At 43.5% G+C, this 23,360-nt stretch overlaps 1 protein-coding gene across 1 annotated transcript in view; it reads left to right on the top strand.

The window, feature by feature from the left end:
* Positions 1–23,360, top strand: part of LOC126279049 (serine/threonine-protein kinase/endoribonuclease IRE1-like) — a 138,081-nt gene that overhangs the window by 52,352 nt on the left and 62,369 nt on the right. Inside the window, exons 8-10 of the mRNA XM_049979458.1 lie at positions 9,790–10,001; positions 13,765–14,177; positions 14,326–14,510. Of these exons, the coding sequence (XP_049835415.1) occupies positions 9,790–10,001; positions 13,765–14,177; positions 14,326–14,510 (810 nt within the window). The remainder of the gene's footprint in view (positions 1–9,789; positions 10,002–13,764; positions 14,178–14,325; positions 14,511–23,360) is intronic.

Below are 23,360 nucleotides of genomic sequence, written 5' to 3'. Positions count from 1 at the left end.
GTAAACGTAACACTGCAAATAAACAACAGTCTGATGGCAGCGCTGACTTTAAAAAAATATATTATGATTGTGGTCCCGCATTAACAATAAAAAAAAACTATTATACATCATAAGTGTGTTAAGCAGCACACCACCAATACTCTATTTGAACATTATAGAGTTGTTTATTGTACTCATCGACATTAACTTACTTTTTCTACATTTTGAGCAAGCCATCATTCACCCACTAAATAGAAATTCTGTCTAAATCATCCTGTGTCATCATACAGTCACACAATGATGACCCGTGCCCATACACAACAGCATCATCAGCAAACAGTCAGAGAGAGAGAGAGAGAGAGAGAAGGAGCATTTCCCTGGCATTGCACGCTCATGACAACACCCTTGTCTGTGATGAACATTTGGCCTCCAGGACAATATACTGAGTTGTATTACTTAAGAAGTCTTCAAGCTACCCAAAGTTGGGAACCTGTTCCTTATGCTCAGATCTTCATTAATAGCCAGCTGTGGGCCACTGTGTTGAATAATTTCTGGAAATCTAGGGATATAGACTCTGTCTGTTGCCATTCATCCATGGTTCACATGATGCTGTATTTTGTTATTAAACCACTCTTCTTGCTATATCTACTCAGAACCTAGTCCTCCACAGTGCAATTTACAATCAGTTTGGACATCAGCCATAATTCCAGTTCGCCCACTATATTTGAACTAAATGGTAAACTAAAGGATACTAACAGTGGTTTATCTACTCTTTCCAACATAAAAACTCTCCTAGTCCTCTTGATGGATTTATGAACATTAGTAACCATTGTTTGTAATTTTGACTAGTAAGAACTAATAAACAGCAAAATATATAAAAGGTTTTAGGATGAAGATTTATGGACTATTTCATAACAATAAACTGCTGCCGACGAGTGTGACGTCACAACTCTTTCCTCATAAGTTTGTTTGAGCAGTTGCCTGCGGGCTCACGCGCATTTGCAGTTAAGTTGCGTATGAACAGTACCTTCTCCTGCTTGTGGCTACTTGAAGTGTGGCTGTTGGCTGCATCAGCAGTAGCAACAAGCAGCCAGATGCTACCAGGAAAAATTTTTCTGGTGTGCCCAAGCTGCCAGATTCATGTATGCGCATAATAGTCTGGTTTGTAGTAAAGAGGGGGGTTAGTTTCCATGTAAGCCATGTTTACATTTAGTGATTTGCTGTTTCCTCTACATTTTGACTCCTGATAAGTCAAAATGAAGAGGAAACAGCAAAATCACTAAATGCAGTAGGTACTGGGAGATGAAGAAGCTTGCACAGGATAGAGTAGCATGGAGAGCTGCATCAAACCAGTCTCGGGACTGAAGACCACAATGACAACAGCTCTTCATTTACACTTCACACATCAAATGAAAACAAAAAGGGTTTCTGTGGCTGGGAACTATCAAGTAAATTAATATATATTTACATAATTACAGAAGGCTAACATACATTATTGATTTCAGTTTTCTGATTTGATTTGATTTTCACATTTTGGCAGTCAGTCACCTTGCAGAACAATGAAGTTATTTTTGTGGGTTTGCTAAATAAATGTGGCTTTTATTAATGTTTTCCCCAGAGGCAGTCAATTTATTATAAACAAAGTGTTTCATTCCACGCTATTGGCTAGTTTCAACTTTTCACTGAATTTCAAGTGCACAGTTTCATCTTCTGGCACGTACAACATTATGCCTTAATAAAGAACCAAACATGAGATAATACAGAACTGATACTCAAGAAAATTTGCGGCCCAAAAACCCTGCTGAAAAATTTAATACAGAACTGATACTCAAGAAAATTTGCATCCCAAAAACCACATCACATGTCCTATGCCCTGAGTATGTGCTGTCACTGGCTGGCAAGATCACGTGGTGTGAGCTATGATTGGCTTACAAAAGCGCATTTCAATCTCGATTTCAATGCTTTGGAAACTAATGTGCTGCACTGAATGTATACTTTCATAATATGAATATGAAAATATGCAGTGTATCATAATATGAAAATATACAGCGTATATGTTGCTGCAATTCACAGATCCCCCCCCCCCCCCTCCCCCTCCCCTCTCTCTCTCTCTCTCTCTCTCTCTCTCTCTCTCTCTCTCTCTCTCTCTCTCTCTCTCTCAAGTGTATAAAATCCTTGCCATTCAAAGTATTGATATTTTTACAGCTCCAAGGGACTCTCTGTCACTTATTATGAAAAAGTTTATTTTTCATCTTGGTAGAAGTGTATTTTGATGTGGGGGGGGGGGGGGGGGGGGGGGGAGGGCATTGCATGTGGGTTGTTAAACTAGCTGCTCAAGACATTCTTCATAAAATGTGTTGAGAACCTAGAGAACTGTCTGCCTCTACCACCTGCAAAGAATCAATAATTATCCCATTCTCTATGGGGGCACATTAAAGTCACCTGATAAGGGTACTTGTGCGCTTCTGAGTGTAGACTTTCTTTAAGTGATTCTACAAATGTTATGGTGGAATCAGATGGCTAGTAAAAACATCCGATGACTGTCTTGAGTTCATCTAGGCCAGCTAATTGTGTCCAGATGGCTTTACAGACAGACTCAATTTCGATGTTGATTGACAACATTCTTGTTGATTGCAGTGAGCGCACTGCATCCTTGATGTCAAAGCTGTCTTTATATATGTTCCATGCCTCGTTAAATATTTTGGAGCTTTGTGCTTTCCCAAGTATATTTTGAGCATGACAGCTTTCCTGGAGAGCAGTAAATTCAGGAAATGTGATATGAATGCCTCTACAATTTACTGTTAAATTTTTGATGCTCAAAGTGTCTTTATTTTGTGTAATCTGATTTTGCTCACTGCATGTCGACTAGTGAGAGTTTATCACAGGACCTCAATCAATTGCCTAGCCAAAAAAAAAAAAAAAAAAAAAAAAAAAAAAAAAAAAAAAAAAAAAAAAAAAAACATTTGCTCTCCACAAGTACTCTGCTACCTGAGTAGCTGCTGCCTCTTTGTAGTGCCCTCCTCACTTGCAAGGAGAGTCTTAGAGTTTTCCAATTCATGGCACAGGTTCAAAAATCTGCAACCAAAGGACCCCAATCAGTTGTGTGTCAGATATTGCAAATTTGACCTCTGCTGACACCCCATGACAGAGGCCAGCAGTTGTCACCATTTCCATCAGCCACCTGTAGGGACTGAGGATGGCTTCAGAAACCAAGCAACGGATGTCATTGGTGCCAACATGAGCCGCAACTTGAAGATGATAGTGTGTTGCATCCTCAATAGCCACAAGCAGAGCCACCTCCACATCTCAGATGTCGCTGCCCAGCAGACATTCTGAGTGCACATTGAACTTCTTTCCAGCCGTGAATACTATTTTCCTCAGTAACCTCTTCCCAAATGGCGATGTCATAATTCATCAATTTCTAAAATTTTAAAGACCTCTGAACAGCCAGTCACATCCCATCGGTGTGGGAACAGGGTCTTCCATCATGTCCAGATGTCTTCTGCACTGTCCAGATCACTAAGTGCACTGCATTCATTGTGAAAAAGATGGGTAGCTCTGAATTGTCTGCTATAAACCGTCGGACAGTTGATTCCCATCTCCTGCATACATCAAGGGATAGTGCATGAACTTCAGGCAGTTGTGAGCATAGATGTTTTGTTTCGAGGTGAACATAGGAGTACCATTTCATTGGTGAACCTCCAAACGTGTGCTTGTCTGTGTTCCTTTGAATTGGCCCCATCCTCCTGTATGTTGGTTGTGTATTGTGACAGTTCAATTCTCCTCGGTGGTCAGTTCACAATTGCCACCACTTCCTCAAAGATCACACTGTTGATATTGCTGTTTGTCGTCGATAGTCTCTTGGGCAAAAAAATTTTTGATCTGGATGCCTTCTTGTTGTTTGGATTCCATATCACTGATGAGGTTCAGTTCATTTCTGATACTTTTCCGTAACAGGAGCTTGATGACCTTTCTGCTGCTTTTGCACGTGTATTGAAACCTAGCCTGTGGTTAGTCACAGATTTTCAAGCTCTTATCTCTGTGCGTCCAGATGCAGTGCCCCATTTCCGACAGGCCCAACCCATTCCAGTCTTCTTAAGGACGCCTGTCAGGCAGGAACTTGATAGCCTCCATGAGGCTAGAGAGTGATGGAATCTCTTAAAACCAGCACTTTGGCCACATTTTTGGCAGTGATCGAGAAACCCAATGGTTCCCTTTAGCTATGCAGACGTCAAATTGACAGTGAGTGCCTAGGCTCAAGTGGAAACATACTCCGTACTATGTCCAAGAGGACATCCTCACAAAGCTAGTAGGTGAATACTTTCCCAAGATAGACCTTGCCGACGCGTACTTCCAGATCCTGCTGGATGAGAAGTCACAAAGCATTTTGGTTGTCTTGGTTATCAGCTCTCCCTTCAGCTTATATAAGTATAAGCACTTGTCTATCGGGATCTCTTCCACTTAGGTGATCTTCCTAAGATACCTGGAACAGTTATTATGTCCATCCCTACTTGAACTATCAATCATGATAACTTCATTGTCACACATATTATGTGTCAGGACAACATGTGCAACCTTTGTACCCTATTTATTATGTTGTGTGACACAGGGCTCAAGTGCTGCTACACAAATGCCAGTTCTTTCAGGAGCAAGTGGAAGACCTTAGACACTTGCTCAGCAATAAAGGGATCCAGCCCACTGACTGCAACATCACAGCCATTGACACTTTACCAAAAACCTACAGAAGATGCAGGCTTTTTTGGGAAAAGCAAATTATTGTTCTAAGTTCCTCGCACAAGTGGCCCGTATTATGCATCCAATAAAACAGGTGTGGAAGATAGGCATTCAGTAGAGGTGGATGGCTGCCTGTGAGCGTGCTTTCTCAAAGTTGAAGCGTATGCTACGCACGGCCTCTAACCTTAAGCCCTTTTCCCCATCACATCCTCTGGTTTTGGCCACAGATGGCATGTAATGTCATATGGCACTGATGCAGTGCTGGCGCATAGGAACAGCATGTATTGAGCAACCAGTTGCCCGTGCATCAAAAATGCTGACACTAGCTCAAAAGAACTACTTGCAGATAGAAAAAGAAGATTTAGCAATTATCTTTGCAATTAAGAAGTTCCATGTTTACCTATTTGCAACTAAGTTTACACTCATTACAGGTCACTTACCACAATTAGTGCTTTCAGACTGCACTCCTACCTTTCAGAGCAGACACCAAGATGCCTCCACAGTCGGGCACTTTTTCTCAGCCACTACCATTACACCCTTAAATGCAAGCCCACAGCATAACATGCAAATGCAGACATTCAATCTCACCTAACCACAGGACCAGGCACAGCCTTTGATCAGCAGGAATTTTCATGTTTGCATAGTTGCCCTCGAATCGTTGCTGCCATGTTCCACAACCCTATCTTATGGCCCATGATGCACTACATGCTTCATGAGTGCCCCATATACTTTCCGAAGAACACAAATCTGGAGTTCTAGGCTTGGGCTCATGTCTCCCACTGCCTGTCAGTCATTGCCAATGTTCTCCTGCTTGATACCGAGGCAAGATTCCAGTCACAATAATTGCATACTTCATTCTTTCTCATTGCTTAAAAATATATATGTACCTACTTTTTACTTTACTTTCTTATTACCTTGTCCCAGTAAAGTGTACAGATTTAATAATGTCTTCTGCGTTCAAAAACTAAAATGCAGTAGTCATGTCAAATCTGTTCATTTTTATAAAAACAAACTCTGACATGATCAACTTTCATAAAGAGTAGATTGTTACAGTCCAGTGTCTGTGAACAAGCATCTTGTAAACAGCAAAACTGGTTAGCTGTTCAAATGTAACTGTTGTGAACATCAATGGAAAGTGGTTGGAGGGCAGTGAAACCACAAGTAGGTGACAGTGTTGGATGTCCATGTCTTATTGCAGAACATGGAGGTTGGAGGCTTGTCCACTCTGTAAAATAGGGTAAGTGATGATCTGTGGCAGATATGATGACAGAGTACAATGCTGGCACAGGTAAAAGTGTTTTGTAGCTCACAGTTTTGTGCTTATTGTTAAATATTGGGCTCCACATCAGGTGACCCCTACATGTACCCAAGTTAACCCAACAACATTGTCAGTTACACTAGTTGGATTGTGGATCAGTGCAAAAGTGTGACCTGGTTAGATGAATTATGTTTCTTGTTACAAAAGGTTGATGGTCGTACCCAGAAATGCAGGTGTCCCGGCAAACACTTGCTCAAAACATGCACCATAGGATGGACAAAGGGAAATGGGAGCAATATTATCCTGTGGAGGACATTCTACTGGGCTTTCATGGGACTTGGTAGTAATCAAAGCCACCATGACAGCTGTGGACAATGAGAATATAATTATAAACCAGTTGCATCTCTTCATTCTTGATGTCTCCCCGATGGCATTTTACAGCAGGATAAATGTCCATGCCGTAGGGTCAGAATTTTGTTGCAGTTGTTTGAGGACCATGACAGTGAACTCGAGTTGGTGTCTTGGCCACCAAATTAGGAACAAGCCAGAACAATACTGAGTGCCAGATTTTCACTTGCTTACTACTAGCTCATAAATTACTGAAACTGTGTGACCTGCATGCAGTCATCTGGTGCCACATACCTCCAGAAACCTATCAAAGATTTAATGAATCTACGCCACACAGAATCACTGCTGTACTGTCTTCGAAAGGTAGAACAACATACCATTAACCACATGGTCATGGTGTTTTGGCTTACGAGTATACTTGACATGTTAATGATTATCCACTGGCATTGGATCAGCAGCATGTTATCAGTAGTAGTGCTTTCCTGTAGACAGCTATCAATGCGGGATGACAGTTCTGTTGTGGTTATTTGTCTTTTGTGATGTTACTGCTCGATGAGGTCATGCAACCTGTTGAAGTGGAATTGCTGGATCATTTTTGTAGGCAACACTCGATGTTTATTTCCAAACTAACTCAATAAAAACATATAAAATTTTTGAGTCATCATCTTCCGAAAAGGAAATAAATTCATCAGAGTTTGGTTTAAGGAGCAGCAAGAATTCACAGACGAAAACTTCTTTTTTTGGTTTTCATCATTCTTTAGTTTCTTGACAACTCACATGCATTATTTTTCTTCCGTCTGGTTTTATATTCACCTAAATAACAAAGTGACAGAAATTGTGTTTGCCGCTAACCTCCGGGAGAAACAGATTATATTACTGCAAATAGACACATTTAAAATACAAAATAACTCTCCAAGCTTTAAAAACTGTTTTTCTTCTTTAGGGAAGATAGAGCAGTTGGAAATTGTCATTACACAAATTTTGTAAATTATTGCGCAGTTCTGTGCATTCTGTAATGAATATTCCCAATCAATGTATTAATAACTGCAGATATGAAAATAAAATAACATACATTGAAAGTTTTAAGAATGGAAGTTAAAGTCTGAAGTCAGATTCATTTACTTGTACCTTCCTGAATCTCATGTGCAGCTCGGAGGATGTTGTGCAATAAATCTCACATTTTTTTAAAAGTGATCCACCCAGTAATATTGTACAGCCTTCTGTCTATCTCATTTACTTTCAATGTTATTGAGTAACAGGAAATATTTAGTGATAACATGGGCCGTTTAGGGGACACTCGGGGGAAAGAAACAAGAATAGAATAAGAGATCACAGATGATGGGAATTTCTGACTTAAAGTAGTTTGGCTATAATAACAAGTTTGAATTGAGGTGGACTCCCATATTGCTTTTCTGCATTCAGGATCAATTCAGGAGAACAGCAGAAGTGTACAATAATTAGCAAGAAAAGCTTGTACTGCATCATAGACAGTGGCACAGTGGTGTAAGAACAAATTCTAGAATTCGAAGAATATCTCCTAGCAGTGCTGTCAAACGTTAAGGGTACCAGAAGCACACTAATTGCCTATCCTTCCCAGCAAGCAGATTGAGAGAAACCAGTCAGTTTACCCCTGCTGTATGAAACTGCTAGCAAATAAATTATTAATAATCCGCCTCGATTGCGAAAATTCCTGGTGTTTACCCAGGTTTCAACGTGGATAACCACGCCTTCTTCAGAACAAAATAAAAAACAGCTTGCCTAAATGGGCATAGTCAATTTCTAAAATGAACACCCACAACGGCAGGTCCCCATAAAATTTATTAACATTACACGGTACATCCGTACCAAGTCAATAACACTACTTAACTGTGTGTGCTGCCTCGCCCCAGCCAACGTGCGATGGGTCACAGGCTCTCCACTGCACTAAGGCCTCGCCGGCTGTTCCCCTGAGCGACTGTCGACAATCTCTGCGCATGCGCGCGGCTAAGAAACACTCTTCTTATGCATAGAAGCGGGATACAACAGTTAACATGAATCGGGGCCTAAGTAACTACAAAAAGTTGTCGCCCAAATAGTAAGTGATACAAGCGTTGATGCGGAAATTACGACATATTAATTCTCGACCAACATTGCACACAGGTCGTGCATCAGCCACTAACTAATATGGAGGCACTAAAATTAGGTAAAAATTACAACTAACATACAGAAATGGCTATGCATGAGGACATAGTAAAGTGCAATCGGTTCCAAACCATACTACATGCGGGAACCATTAAGTTGTAACTCACAGAGCAAACGGTCTGCAAAACTTGACACCTTAACGGATAATGGTGTGGGGGCGGGTAGGGGGGGGGGGGGGGTGGAAAGAAAATCTCAAAATGTTGTTAACAGATAAAACCACACAATTTCTGCTAACAGAAACCATCACTGTCGCTACATCGCCAAAATGCTAAGTGGCTGAGCAGGCCGTAATCAAAAAACATAAAAGATTTAGGACATATCTTGGCTCCACGATCTTGTAAATATAGAAGCCAACGAAGATACAATACGTCTTAAAAGCGCGCAGCGATATGAACTTACGATGACCGAAAGGCGTTCATCTTGGCTAACCAAACCTTCAACTCACAGAAAGGGAAAGGTGCCAAAAAAGAGAGGGAGAGGGGCATCGTTATCATCCGTTAACAATCAACAACCTGTGCATGCATCAGCCAACTTCCACGTCATGTGGTTTAATGAAAAGAATTAAGTAAGGGACCGAAACCTTCAAAGAAATTCCTGTTTTTTAATTGTAGCTGATCGTTGAGGATTCAATAAACATGATACCCACCTTGCACAAAGTCTTCTCATATTTAATTTTTAATGTAAAATGTGCTGTACCATTTCTTCTGATATTTCTGTGGCTTCTACTATTTGATGCAGTTCTCCAACAGGCTACCATATATTATGTTTTTTTCCCTTTTTTATCTTGGTTGCAATTTTTTTTTTTTTTTAAATCGTGTGAACCATATTCAGGATCCGTGTGTCAACTGATAAAAATGAGGGAGCAGATGTTGTCTTATAACCTCTGGCCATATATTGAAGAATTTCCTTTGATACTAAACAATACACACCAGACAACATTCTGTTGGCTTGCTATCCTCATCTATCAATTTCAGCTAAACACACACAACACTATTCCACTGAAAAGCTATATAAATTAACTTACGTCTCATACCATGGTGCAATGTGGCTTGCATTACTATGTAATATGTGCCAGTATAACAGACACAAGATCTGTGATGTCAGTGTCTGCCCTAGCGTGTTAATTTTATGACTTGTTCCAGTGTAACATGTGCCATTGTAACAGACACAAAATCTGTGATGTCACTGTTTTCCCTTAAGCATTAATTTCATGACTTGTTCCAGTGTCTACAGTATAAACTTCAGATCACTATTCAGTTTATTACTAATCTTCCTGTTTACTTTAATAGCCCAACACTCTATGTTGGTGAGCATTTGCATGGCATGTATGCATTACCATCTTTGGTGGACCAAAGTACAGCAACAATTGCACATTTGGGTTTACCATTACTTGAAGGACCAAGTTTGGACACAGAAGAGGCAAGCTCTGATACCAACATCCCTAAAACAAAAGCTCCAGAAGCAGATGTAACATTTCAAAGTCTGCCTAGAGTAACTATTGGTAAGTAACAAACATTTTATCGGTGATAAAAGAAAGGGAAGTGATTGTGTTGGATTTTTATATTTTTGTGTATTGTGAGGTGGTTTTGGAAAAAGGACTCAGAAATTAAAGCTGTGAAAAATAATCTTCTCAGAGTAATCATATCTTATAAAAACAGACATTGTTTGTGATATATGAACTACAAAGCAGATACCTGTATTTCCTTCTAGGGTAGTGTGTTATGATGGGCTGTTATTACATCAGGCTGTGCAGCATGCAGCAGGATTGATTGTGGCTTTTACATATTCTTGGTGCTGCTTTTGAGCAATAAAATATAATGCTTGGATACTCTAGTGTATTATTGTGTATCGTGCATGTATAAAATATTGTCACTCATCAGTTAGATTATTAGTATCTGCCACCAAGACCTGAAGTAAAGTAACCTCACAGGTACCCTACCAGAGATTCAATTTGTTAATTGCTTCATTCCATAATTTTTGCAGCTCATTATTACTTCCCAGAGAACTGATTGTTAGTTATGTTACTGCATTGGTCTGAAACTTAACCATTTTGCAAACCATATCAGAGTAAGTTTCATGCTCTTCTGATAAGTTATCTCTGGTTGTATAGTTTTTGTACTTTATTGTACCACCTCCATACCTTAAAACTTAGAAGGGCAAAAGTTTCCGGGAGAAATTTGATTTGTTTATTTAAACTTTATATAGATTTCATCTGAACCAATGATCTGATAATTAAACATTAATGTCTTACTGTAAAGTCCTGGGTGGAATACAGATAATGAAAGAGGTAAAGATAGCAACATGGCAAAGTCAGGCTGCAACAGTGGGACACTATAGTTAGCCGAGACAGTATAGGATTACATCTGTGTGAAAACACGGTCTAAAAGGGGTTAGTGACAATTTCAGTCTTATTTGTATATATGTTCATTGCTCAATATGTCAGCTATACAGTGCATGATAATCTTAACGCCTTCCGTAATTTGAAATGACCCCTTCTTAATATGCATGAGACTGGCCCATTTTGCACAGCAGATTATAAGTATATTGAATGCAGTGAAAATAATATGAGATTAAGAATGCTGTAAGAAAAATTGTGGTTTGGGCCACTGTTACATTTGTTATGTATAACAAATAGCAAACTAACTTGTTATTCACAGTATGAGTCTTGTCTTGCATTTGTATGCCTATTTACATATTTTGCATTGCCTAGTATTAACACAACTTGAGGGAAGATGTTGAACAACCTTTAAAAGGTGTTATATATGGTTAAAATGGAAACTTTATAATCCAATGTGTGTAAAAGACCTTAGTCCTAATCGCTATGACAGCTGAGGAATGTACAAATTACAGTTTTGATGTCCCACATTAGGCAGTGCTGGACAGTTTTGAATGAAATTGTGCTCTCATAAATCATAGAACATCTAATTAAATAACACAGGAGGTAAGGAACATAATAACCCTCTGCAGTTTGACCGTCAACATTGAACATTTTGAATTGTATCATAAGTGCATGGGATGACACAAATACTAGATGGCTTTATGACAATTGTGGGTAGACATTCAAAATGTACACACTGTCACATGAAAAGATGCAAGATCCAAATAGTAGGACTGTTATGGCTCATTTGAAGGATTATGAGAAAGAATGAAGATGTGTTTTGATGAAATTAAAAATTTATCCTTAAAATTGTAGCCGTAAAGCCAAACGTCAACTGTTAAAACTACAGAAGCAGCAAAAGTATATTACATGTTAACTAAGAACATCACACTTTCTTTGTGATTTACATGCTACAAGTCAGGAGTTATTATAAAGAATGAGAATGTGTTGAAATGTATGAGTAAAAAGCTTGACAAACCCAGTTTATTCAATACTGGTGCATGTCCATTCTGATAAAAACAAATGGATTGGTATAAAATAACTTGTTACAATTGAAATTAGTAAAATCATATCAGTTAGTAATAGATGAAAGCAGTCAAACAAGACCACCAGGTCATTACATGAATTAAAGATAGTAAAAATATAATGATCAGAAGATGTTATTGGCCGGGAGACCACATCTGGGATTGTTTGGCCACTTAGCGCAAGTCTGTTTATTTGACGCCACTTCGACGACTTGCACATTGATGATGATGGAGTAGTGATGATGAGGACAACATAACACCCAGTCCCCAAACGGTTAAAATCTCCAACTCAGCTAGGAACCGAACCCAGGTCTCCTACCTGGCAGTCAGCTGTGTTGACCACTCAGTTAGTGAAGTAAAGTGGTAAGCACAGATGTTGGTGTTGGCTGTATTAATAAGATCAGTCACAAGAAGATGGTCAGGATCAATGTTTGACTGCTACTCGGAGAGAAGAAGAGAAAAGTGTGCCAAACTTGAAATACCTAAGAATGCAAAAGAAGACAGAGAGTTAAACCAAATGGAATTACAATTGTATAATGCATATTTTTCCAAATGAATTCCTTGTAAACAACTGAAGAAGAAAGAAGGGGTAATATTGGGATGAACTTAACATGTACTTAAAACATAGCTGCTTTTTCCATCTATGATAAATTATATTCTTTATCTATGAGGGCAGTAGGCATAATGTGTATAGGCAGTATTATCAGATCCATTATCTAATTTACCAGCATCCATAAATTAGCATAAATCAATAGCTGTGCCATGTACACATCACATCTAGGACTGTAACAGGATGTGGATCCATTCTATAGTATTTGCATTAGGTGTCCTTCCCCTTTCTAAGTTTTCCAGATTTCAATACTGCACAGTACATGCTTCAACATTTCAGAAAATAAGGTACTTTTTAGTCTTTCTTTAACATGTGAAATGTGTATTGCGTTGGAAAAAATGTCTCTAATTTATTTGTAGAATAAGAAATTGTCCTATCACTGTGCAGATGATGTGACCAAGGTAGAATAAAATAATGGAACCATATTTTATTGGAATAATCAGTAGCTGATCAGGAGAGTGCAGTATAATTGGTTTTTCAAGTCCATACCCTTAGAGATTTGACAAGTAAGTATTCTGTAACTTTTTTGAATTGTCTGAGAGGTGAGAAAAGCTGTATGCTTAGTAAAACAAAGATATGGCAGCTGTGAGAGAGACCCCAGTAAAAATAATAAAATTTAAGCTTTCAGGTTGATCATGTTATTCCAAGATAAATGACAAGAATCAGAAAGGAAGAAAAATGCATTCAAAATTAAACAGGTGGAGAAGTTGAGATACATCTCTGATACAGTGTAGTCGGCCAGGAGATTCAAAGAGATGCACCAGCTTCAGATTGAATCCACAGATTAACATCAAGGGCCGGTGTACCAGCCAGTTAGAAGGTTTTCCACATCAGATTTTGTGAATGCTAATCTGGTCCCCATATCCCATTCAGTTACACAATTCACAAACATTTCAAACACATTCTCACACTGTCACATTAGATAACACTAGACACAGACAAATATATGTCTGGGGGGGGGGGGGGGGGGGGGGAGGGGACTGAAAGAGCATCCAGCCTCCCCCTCCTTGTCCATTGTGCATTGAACTTTAATTTTTCTTCTCTCATGACAAAACATGAAATGGAAAGCCTGATTGCCTTGTTGTTTCAATTCTCTGTCATAAGTTGTTGTTTTCCTGATAATGAAAGAGTTTCATTGATATTTCAGATGGTAATTTACGTGTTTGACAATTTTTGTTTACATTTTATTGTAATTGCTGTACAAATAGAGTGAAAAAAATGGAATGACATTTATTGAAGTTACTTATTTCAGGTCATCACAAGGTCCCAGAATACAGTGAAACTGTAATGAGGATTACAGGCAGAACTGACATAAGTGCAATTGATACACATCATATTGTTGGTCACAATAAAACAAATATAACTGTAGCTTTTGAGGGAAATGCCCCAAACACTGAGGCCACCAAGAGGCAAAATAACAGTCACTTACCTTTTATATCAATTGGAATACAAACAACAAAATTAGATGACTTCAAAGAAAAATTGGAGGAATTATATGATAAATTATCTACAGGAAGGACATCCTTCATTTTATCACAGGAGTTTCCACTACTGTCTTACACCATTGCAAAGTCATGGCTCCACCAACAAGAAAATGTTGGTTTAAAGTTTACAGTAATTTTGCTTGTTGCTTCAGTCATTATACTGATTTACTTGAGAGTTCAGGTAAGTTTGAGCACTTAATTTCAAACCTGTTGAATATAGCTGACTTTGGTGTTGCTGTTCTGTATATAAAACTATTGCGTAATCTGTTAGAATTCTGAATTATGAACCTCGTAATTATTGCATTATATAATTTTTCTTTTTTTCCTAGGATCGTGAATATTTACGTTCCTCACAAGGATCAAATATAAGTAATGTATCAAGTAGTGACAGCAATTCACATATTGTGACAGCGGAAGCAGAAGATGTTGGTGCTGGCAACATAAGAGTTGGAAAGATTATCTTTAACAGAGAGCAGATACTTGGAAAAGGCTGTGAAGGAACATTCGTTTACAAGTTAGTTTTGCTTTTTATAATATTGCTTTGAACTATTCCTGCATCAGTCATTATTATTGGCCAGTCTTTGTTCGCCCATAAATTTTGGCACTATCCTATTAAAAAGTACAGAATTCCTGAACAGTACAGACAGTTACTTTGTACTTCACTGATTCATTTCCAAACTATTTAAATGTTAATTATTTTCTTTTGTTCTCCAGTGAATGAACTGCCTTGTTTTGCATTCTCACAAAATTCAGACACTAACTTGCTTCAGAAGATTTGTGATGTATCAGATGCAGTATGTAAGAACATAGTAATAGTGATGACTTTATATTATGATTCATTATTCAGTCTGTTAAAAAAATCAAACTTTTGATCAATATTGTGTGATAAAATGTTATATCTGACAAGCAGTGACAGTGTATGTGACTGGAGCTTGAGATGGAGAAAGTTTATGTGCTAAAGTGTGTCATAATTCACAAGTGGCAAGCATTTTTAAATAAAATTGTTGCTGACTTGAATGATAGTGCAGGCAAGTACATGCAACTCATGTTCACTATCTCAGTTGAGTGCGATCATTTAGCCATCACTAGTTTTCCCATCACTGCACTCACTGTTAATAGACAGAAACATTTCTATAAAGATGCTGTTGGACAAAGAGTTCTGTATGTTAAGTACGGCTGACTCTTCAATAATCCCTTGAAAGTTTTGGAAAATATGTGCAGTTGTACAAATTGCATGCACTGGGTAGTTACAATTAATGTGCAGCTACTCACAGAGGTCCAGTGTGGGCTGTAATTATATGGCAGTGAAACTTGTTAAATATGTTAATGCATTAATGTGGAACTTATCTACGCTAGCAAACATTAGCTTCGTTTTGGCTATCAGGTGCAAATCTTGTGCTGTACACTGTTTGTATAAAGCTTTGACATCCACACTGTCATTTAACAAGCCATAACATGAGTGAACGTATGGCTATCAAAAATAAAGACTGTGCGCAGTTAGTGAAGCTGTCTTACATGTACGGCAGCAATCAAAGTGCTGCATTGTGGAGTATTTCTGGCTGAAAGGTCGGAGCAGAGACCAGATGTCATTAAATGGTTTAAACAAGGTGATAATGAAATTGAAAGACACAGGGAAGAGGAGGGTTTTGTAACCCAGTGGAAGTTATTGATGAGATTGCTGTTACTCTAACTGACCATGTAGCACATGGGGGGCCCACAGTCCTTTCATTGGGTACATGTGTTATGCGCACGGGACCTGGAGCTATTGCAGTCTCCTTTCCTTTCCAGGCTGCATTACCACCCCATGTTCCTCTCCCGCCCTATCCTTACTCCTTTGTCCCTGCCCCCTCTTTTCCCTCTTAGTGGAATTCTTTATGTTGGCCTGGCTATCCTCCTGGCTTTGTTTTGGTCTGTGCCATTGTTTAGTTTGCTGTTTCCATGTCCTTCTTGGCATTTTTGTTCCCCTTGGGGTTTGACCTCCATTCCCAAACTTTTCCATTCAATGTGAGCCATTTGGGGATGAATTCCATACCTAGCTTCCATGGTGCAGGTTCCTCTCCTCCTCCCCTCCCCTTTCCCTTTGCACCTTCGCCCCCTCCTGCTAGGTCACTAGCACAGTAGCCAGTCCGTGTGGTGGGGTTGTTAAGTACCCACTTGGCTGAGCCCCCTGAAACCACAGGGATCACACTGCTAGTACCTGAGCTGTTAACACCTTGTGTATGCCCAGGAGTCGATGCTCATCACTTTGGGGCACCAGGACTCCAAGCAATGGCCGCCATACCAGATGGCTCTTGCTGTGGCTTGGTGGTGCCCACGGGGTGAGCCCCTGATCAGAGTGGGTGGTACTAGGGTGGATGCCTTGCACATGAAGCAACAAAAGCTTCACTATCCTGGCCATTCTGTGGCCGTCTCTAAGAGTGGTAGCAGATATGACACTCTTTCTTCTGTTCCTTCATCCTTCCCCCTCCCTGGCCACCCCCTAGGAGGAAGATCAAGCTCGCCGACTTGGGTTGAAACCTTTCCCTCAGTACCTGGTTTGTAATAGAATCGATGGCAGAAGTTTTGCCATGACCAAGCCTTTGTTTCTCATGGAGACAATTGAAGATAAGTATGGCAAAGTGAAATTGGTGAGTAAAATGCGGTCTGGTGCTTTGCTCGAAGGACATATTCTGCTGTCCAATCTGATGCCCTGCATGCTTGTGACCATCTCGGTGATGCCCCACCAATCTTTGAACTCGGTACAGGTCATAATTTTCTACTGAAATTTTCTTCTCCAAACTGACAACGAGCTCCGTGCTAAACTCGAGCAGCGAGGGGTTCGTTTTATCCGCCGTGTGCAGCGAGGCACTGCAAACAATCGCACCGCTATGGGCGCCTTTATCCTGGCATTCGAGGGGGATGTCCTCCCAGAGAAGGCCAAGGTAACGGTGTATCAGTGTGATGTAAAATCTTATATTCCACCACCGATGAGATGCTTTAAATGCTTACGGTTTGGACACACTTTCCACTGCACCACTGATCCCCATTGCGGTGACTGTGGGCGCCCCCTCCATGAGTGTGTGTAAATTGCCATGGACAGCATTCTCCATGCTCGCCTGTATGCCCAGTGTTTGTGAAATAAAGAAGGATTCAAGAGTACAAAACCTTAGATCGCCTCACCTACACTGAGGCTCTTCAAAATTTTGACTGGCCCCATCCTTTGTCTGTCTTCTACTTTTGCTTCCATTTTGTCTGTTCCCCCTCTTACACCCTCCTCTTCCCAGCCCCACCCCATTTGCCCCATCCCTTCAACCTCCTCCTCCTCCTCCCTCTCCCACTCCCCCTCCCCGTCAGTACCCATACCCACCCCTTTGGGTGCTGCTCCCCCTTCACCGTGGGGAAATGCTCCACTCCTTCAGGGGCTGCCAGTACTGGAGCTCCCTCCCAGGACTCCTCCTCCCGGCACCCCCCCTGAAAGGCGATCTACAGCTTCACATCGGCAGCGCAATCCGCGGCCGGTGGGTGCCAAGATTGCCCAGTGTAATTCTGTGCCCGCCCTCGCTGAAGTTTGCCCTTCTCTTCCTTCCCAAGAGAAGAAGCAGAATGCCAGAACAAGGGTAAGGACCCTCTGGTACCCCCTGAGATGCAGCCTTCCCCTCCTCCAGTCAATAAACCAACAAGAGTCTGACCCCACCTATACGGATATTACCCCATCCTTATCAATGACGGATGGCGATTTGGCGGTGTGACCGACCGACTCCGGTCCCTTCACTTCCCCTTTGGACTCCGGCTTCACCCCCTGCAGGTTCGGGGGTAAGAATAGGCCCGCGGTATTCCTGCCTGTCGTAAGAGGCGACTAAAAGGAGTCTCAAACGTTTCGGCCTTATGTGATGGTCCCCTGTTGGATTTGACCTCCATATCTCAAAATGTTTCCGAAGAGTGAGCCGATTGGGGAAGGGCGCCTTACTTGGTGCATTGTGCCCATCTTGCATTGAGAACTTTCGCCAGCTTATTCGTCGTTGTGTTGCAGTTCTGCCTGCTCTCCATCTCTTGGGCATGGATACGCTCCTGCGTGCACTTTCTGCCAAGCAATGTGCAGTGCCACTTTCTGCACTGACAGCGACTGTGGACCACATGTCACCTAACATCCAGCACGGTAGCCAGTCTGTTGTGGTGGGGCCGCCATGTACCCTGTTGGTTGTAGCCCCCCTGACAACACAGGGATCGCTCTACTGATGCCTGCGCCGTTAACTCCCCACATATGCCAAGGAGTAGATGCCCATATCCCTGGGGCATCGTGACTCCCGGCAATGGCCATCCTGCCAGGTGGCCTTTGCTGTGGCTGGGTAGGGCCCATGGGGAGAGCCCTTGGCCAGAGTAGCTGGCATCAGGGTGGATAACACGCAGTGAAGTGTGGCACATCTTCTCTTGCTGGTGGCCAGCCACCAGCAGTCTCTAAGCATTCAAGGGCCCATTTTAAAGGTAACATTTATGACCCCAAATCGTTCCCCTCCCTCACCACACCATGGGAAGAATGAAAGGCATTGAATGAAAATGAGACGTATTCGCCCAGGTATCTTGTCTGTACCAGAGCTGATGGGGAATCCTTTATATCCGTGAAGCCTCAGTTCTTTGTATAGCATTTAGAGGACAAATTTGGGGAGGTGGAGGGCTTGTCCAAAATGCGGTCCGGATCGGTGTTGATAAAAATGGCATCATCCACCCAGTCACGAGCCTTGCTCGCTTGTAATAAGCTGGGGGATGTCTCCGTTACTATCACGCCCCATAAAAGTTTGAATATGGTCCAGGGCATTATCTTCCACAGGGATCTCCTTTTACAGTCCGATGACGAGCTGCGCGCCAACTTGGAGCGACGAGGTGTCCATTTCGTCCGGCATGTCCACAGGGGTCCGAGGGATCATAAAGTTGCCACTGGTGCCTTCATCTTGGCCTTCTAGGGTGACACATTACCTGAGAAGGTCAAGGTGATGGTGTACCGTTGTGATGTAGCCATATAACCCTCCCCCGATGCGGTGCTTCAAGTATTGGAAGTTCGGCCATATGTCTTCACGCTGTGCTTCCGGCCTCGTATGTCGTGATTGTGGTCGACCATCCCATCCTGATAACACCTGTGCCCCACCTCCCATCTGTGTGAACTGTGGAGAGCACCATCCACCTTGCTCGCCAGACTGTCCGATTCTGCAGAAGGAGCGGAAAATCATGGAAATCAAGATCCTTGACTGACTGACATACACTGAGGCAAAGCGGAAATACGATCGGCTTCATCCAGTGCATATGACATCTTCTTATGCCGCAACTGTCACTGCTGCTACAGTTCCATCAGCTCCAGTCAGCTCTCAGAGTCAAAGGCCCACACCTGCCCCCTTGATGGTGGGGGGCACTAAACTCCCTGTTGCTCCTGCTCCAGCTACTTCAGGAGCAACACCCTCCCCCCTCCCCCCCCCAACCATCGGGGACATCAGTTCCCCCTTCCCAGCCAGAGAAGCGTAACACTTCTTCAGCTCCTCTCGCCAGGAAGGAGTCCCTTGGGGACCTCCCTTCGCAAGTTCCGACCGTTACAAATGCAGACAGCCACAAGTGGCACAAACAACCATCGGTCCCAGGTCGTAGGGCCTCGCGCTCGTCGTCTGTCCCTGAGACTGACCCAGTGAAGCCCTCCCAGCCTGAACCACTGAAGGCACAACGAGAGAAACAGAAGAAGAAGAAAGTCCCCAAGGCTAACGACATAGCGGTGGCACCCGTCCCATCGCTTCCTACAAGCTCAGCGTCTGAGGACGAGATGGAGATTCTGGCGTCCGCTGAGGACCTCAATCTCACCGGTCCCTCAGACGCCATGGATAGCGCTAGCACCGGTACTCAATTGGACGCAGCAGGTGACCCAGCGGCGTAATCTGCCTTCCAAGTCCCATCACGCCTTCCTCAGACATGGACAATGTGGAACTGCAGCAGTTTCTTCCGACATCTAGCTAAGCTCCGACAACTTATCAGCCTTCACCCTTTCTTCTGCATTGCTATTCAGGAAACTTGGTTTCCAGCAATGTGAACCCCTGCCCTCCGTGGCTATCGGGGTCATTATAAGAACCGGGCAGCTTATGAAAGGGTGTCTGGTGGCGTCTGCATATATGTACTTAACTCTCTTCACAGCACGTCTGTACCTCTACAGACAGCTTTAGAAGCTGTCGCTGTTCGAGTGTGGACGCCACAGGCTGTTACCATCTGCAGTCGTTACCTTCCACCGGATGGTGATGTCCCACAGCATGTCCTGGCTGCTCTGATAGCCCAGTTGCCGCCACCTTTCTTGTAACTGGGCGACTTCAACGCCCATAACCCTCTGTGGGGTGGGTCAGTGGCGACAGGTCGAGGCACCACCTTTGAGCATTTATTGGCACAGCTCGATCTTTCGCTTTTAAATTATGGTTCCTTCACACACTTCAGCGTGGCACATGGCACGTACTCCGCCATCGGCCTTTCCATCTGCAGCCCTAGCCTCTTACCGTCTGTCCAATGGAGAGTGCATGACGACCTGTGTGGTAGTGACCACTTTCCGATCTTCCTGCCACTGCCACAGCGTCAGACTTCTCTGCGCCCTTGCAGGTGGGCTATGAATAAGGCTGACTGGGACTTGTTTTCCTCCACTCTCTCTAGTGATGAAATTGATGCGGTGGTTGAATCGGTCACCACCGGCATCGTTACTGCTGCCGAATCTACCATTCCCCGTTCTTCTGGGTCCCCTCAGTGGCGGATTGTGCCTTGGTGGACGCCTGAGATCGCTGAAACGATTAAAGATCACCAGCGGGCGCTCCGGCATCACAAGTGACATCCCTGCATTGAACACCTCATCACCTTCAAACGGCTGAGTACGCAAGCCCACCGCCTTATCTGCCAAAGCAAGCAGGAGTGCTGGGAGTGGTATGTGTCCACCCATGTCTCTCCATCGCAGGTCTAGGTCAAGATCCGACACCTCTATGGCTATCGGACCCCAGTCAGCGTCCCTGTGCTCTCACTGAAATTGAGCAGTTTGTATGGACTCCGATTTAATTGCCGACAGCTTGGCAGAGCATTTTGCTATGAGTTCCGCTTCTCCATAGTACCCCCTGGCCTTCCGCTCCATTAAAGAGCGGATGGAACGTTGGAGCCTTTTGTTTCGCACCCACCATCCAGAATTGTACAATGTTCCACTCAGTGAGTGGGAATTTCCCAGTGCCCTAGCCGCTTGCCCTGATACCGCTCCTGGGCCAGATGGCATCCACTGTCAGATGCTGAAACGCCTTTCAATGGACTGCCAGTGACCGCTCCTCGACCTTTCCAACCGTATTTGGGTTGAGGGTGCGTTTCCGTCGCAATGGCGGGAAAGTATTGTTATCCCCATTCTGAAGCCAGGCAAGAACCCTTTGGAAGTGGACAGCTACCATCCCATTAGCCTCACCAACGTTCTTTGCAAGTTGCTAGAACGGATGGTGAGCCGGCGCTAGAATTTGGTACTGGAGTCTCGGGGCCTTCTGGCTCCATCTCAGGGTGGGTTCCGTAAAGGCCTCTCCGTCGCCGACAATCTGGTGAGCCTGGAGTCAGCCATCTGTACTGCCTTTGCCCGCCATCAGCACCTGGTCGCTTTTTTTTTCAACGTGTGGAAGGCATACAATACGACATGGCGTCATCACATTCTTTCTACACTTCATGGGTGGGGTCTTCGGGGCTCTCTGCCGATCTTTGTCCGCAATTTTCTGTCGTATCGTACCTTCCGCGTGCAAGTCGCAGCCTCATATAGTTCCTCCCACGTCCAGGAGAATAGTGTGCCACAGGGTTCTGTATTAAGTGTCTGCCTGTTTTTAATAGCCATTAACGGGCTCGTTGCGGCCGTGGTAAATTCTGTCTCCAATTCCCTGTATGCTGACAACTTCTGCCTTTACTACAGCTCTATTGGCATTGCAGCTGCTGAACGTCAGCTACAGGGCGCAATCCGCGAGGTGCAGTCTTAGGCTGTAGCGCATGGTTTTCAGTTTTCGGCTGCCAAGACCCGCGTTATGCATTTCTGTCGGCGCCGAACGGTCCATCCTAAGCTGTGGCTTTATCTTGACAATGAACTTCTTGCCGTGGTGGAGACCCACAGGTTTTTGGGTGTAGTTTTTGATACCCAGTTGATTTGGCTGCCTCATATTCGGCAGCTTAAACAGCCGTGTTGGCGGCATCTAAATGCTCTGAGATGCTTGAGCCACACCTGCTGGGGCGCCAACCGATCTTCCCTGATACGGCTCTACCAGGCGTTAATCCAGTCTCGTCTGGGAGCCTGGCTTATGGCTCAGCATCCCCATCTGCATTGCGGGTGCTGGACCCAATCTTCCACAGCGGAATACGCCTTGCCACTGGTGTCTTCCGGACCAGCCCTGTGGACATCATACTTGTGGAGGCAGGTGTCCCTCCACTGCGGTTACGATGCCAACAATTACTGGCTGCTTATGCTGCCCATGTTTTTAGCTTGCCTGGGCATCCAAATTATCGTTTCCTGTTCCCGCAGTCAGTCGTCCATCTGCCAGAACATCGGCCCCGGTCGGGTTGTCCAATCACCGTACGCGTCAAAGAGCTTCTCTCTGGGCTTGGGTTTTTCCCTCTTCCACCTCCTTTCTGGGCACCTCTTCGTACACCCCCATGGTGTGTGCCTCGCCCTTGCCTTCGGCTCGAATTGGCACAGGGCCCGAAGGACACAGTCCCTCCGGAGGCCTTCCAACACCGCTTTTATTCCCTCCTGGCCACGTATCAGGGCTCTGGCATAGTTTACACTGACGGCTCGATGGTTGCTGGTCGTGTCGGTTATGCTCTGACTCTAGGGGACCACTATGAACAACATTCATTGCCAGCTGGCTGCGGCATTTTTACTGCTGAGCTGGTCGCCATCTTTGGTGCCCTAGAGTATATCTGCTCCTGCTCAGGTGAGTCCTTCGTCATCTGTAGTGATTCCCTGAGCGGTTTACGAGCTCTCGACCAGTGTCTCCCTCATTCTCGTCTGGTGATGGCTATCCATGAGTCTCTGCATACTCTTGCTCGTTGCGGCCGCTCTGTGGTCTTTGTGTGGACCCCCGGTCATGTCGGTATCCCGGGCAATGAATAAGTTGACCGCCTGGCCAAACAGGCTACCAGTGAACCCACCCTGGACATTGGCCTCCCGGAGCCTGATTTGCGGGCAGTCTTACGCCACGAAGTTCTCTCGCTTTTGGACACTGAATGGCGCAATCTGCCCACACCAAACAAACTCCGTTCTCTCAAGGCGACGACGCGTGTGTGGCAGTCATCCATGCGAGCCACTCGCAGAGATTCGGTTGTTATTTGTCAGCTCCGCATTGGCCACACCCGACTGACACACAGTTATGTA

The sequence above is a fragment of the Schistocerca gregaria genome, chromosome 6 (genome assembly GCF_023897955.1).
Source record: "Schistocerca gregaria isolate iqSchGreg1 chromosome 6, iqSchGreg1.2, whole genome shotgun sequence".
Taxonomy (NCBI): Eukaryota; Metazoa; Arthropoda; class Insecta; order Orthoptera; family Acrididae; genus Schistocerca; species Schistocerca gregaria.
The sequence above is the reverse complement of the archived record's forward strand: the minus strand, read 5'-3'. Positions and strand labels throughout refer to the sequence as shown.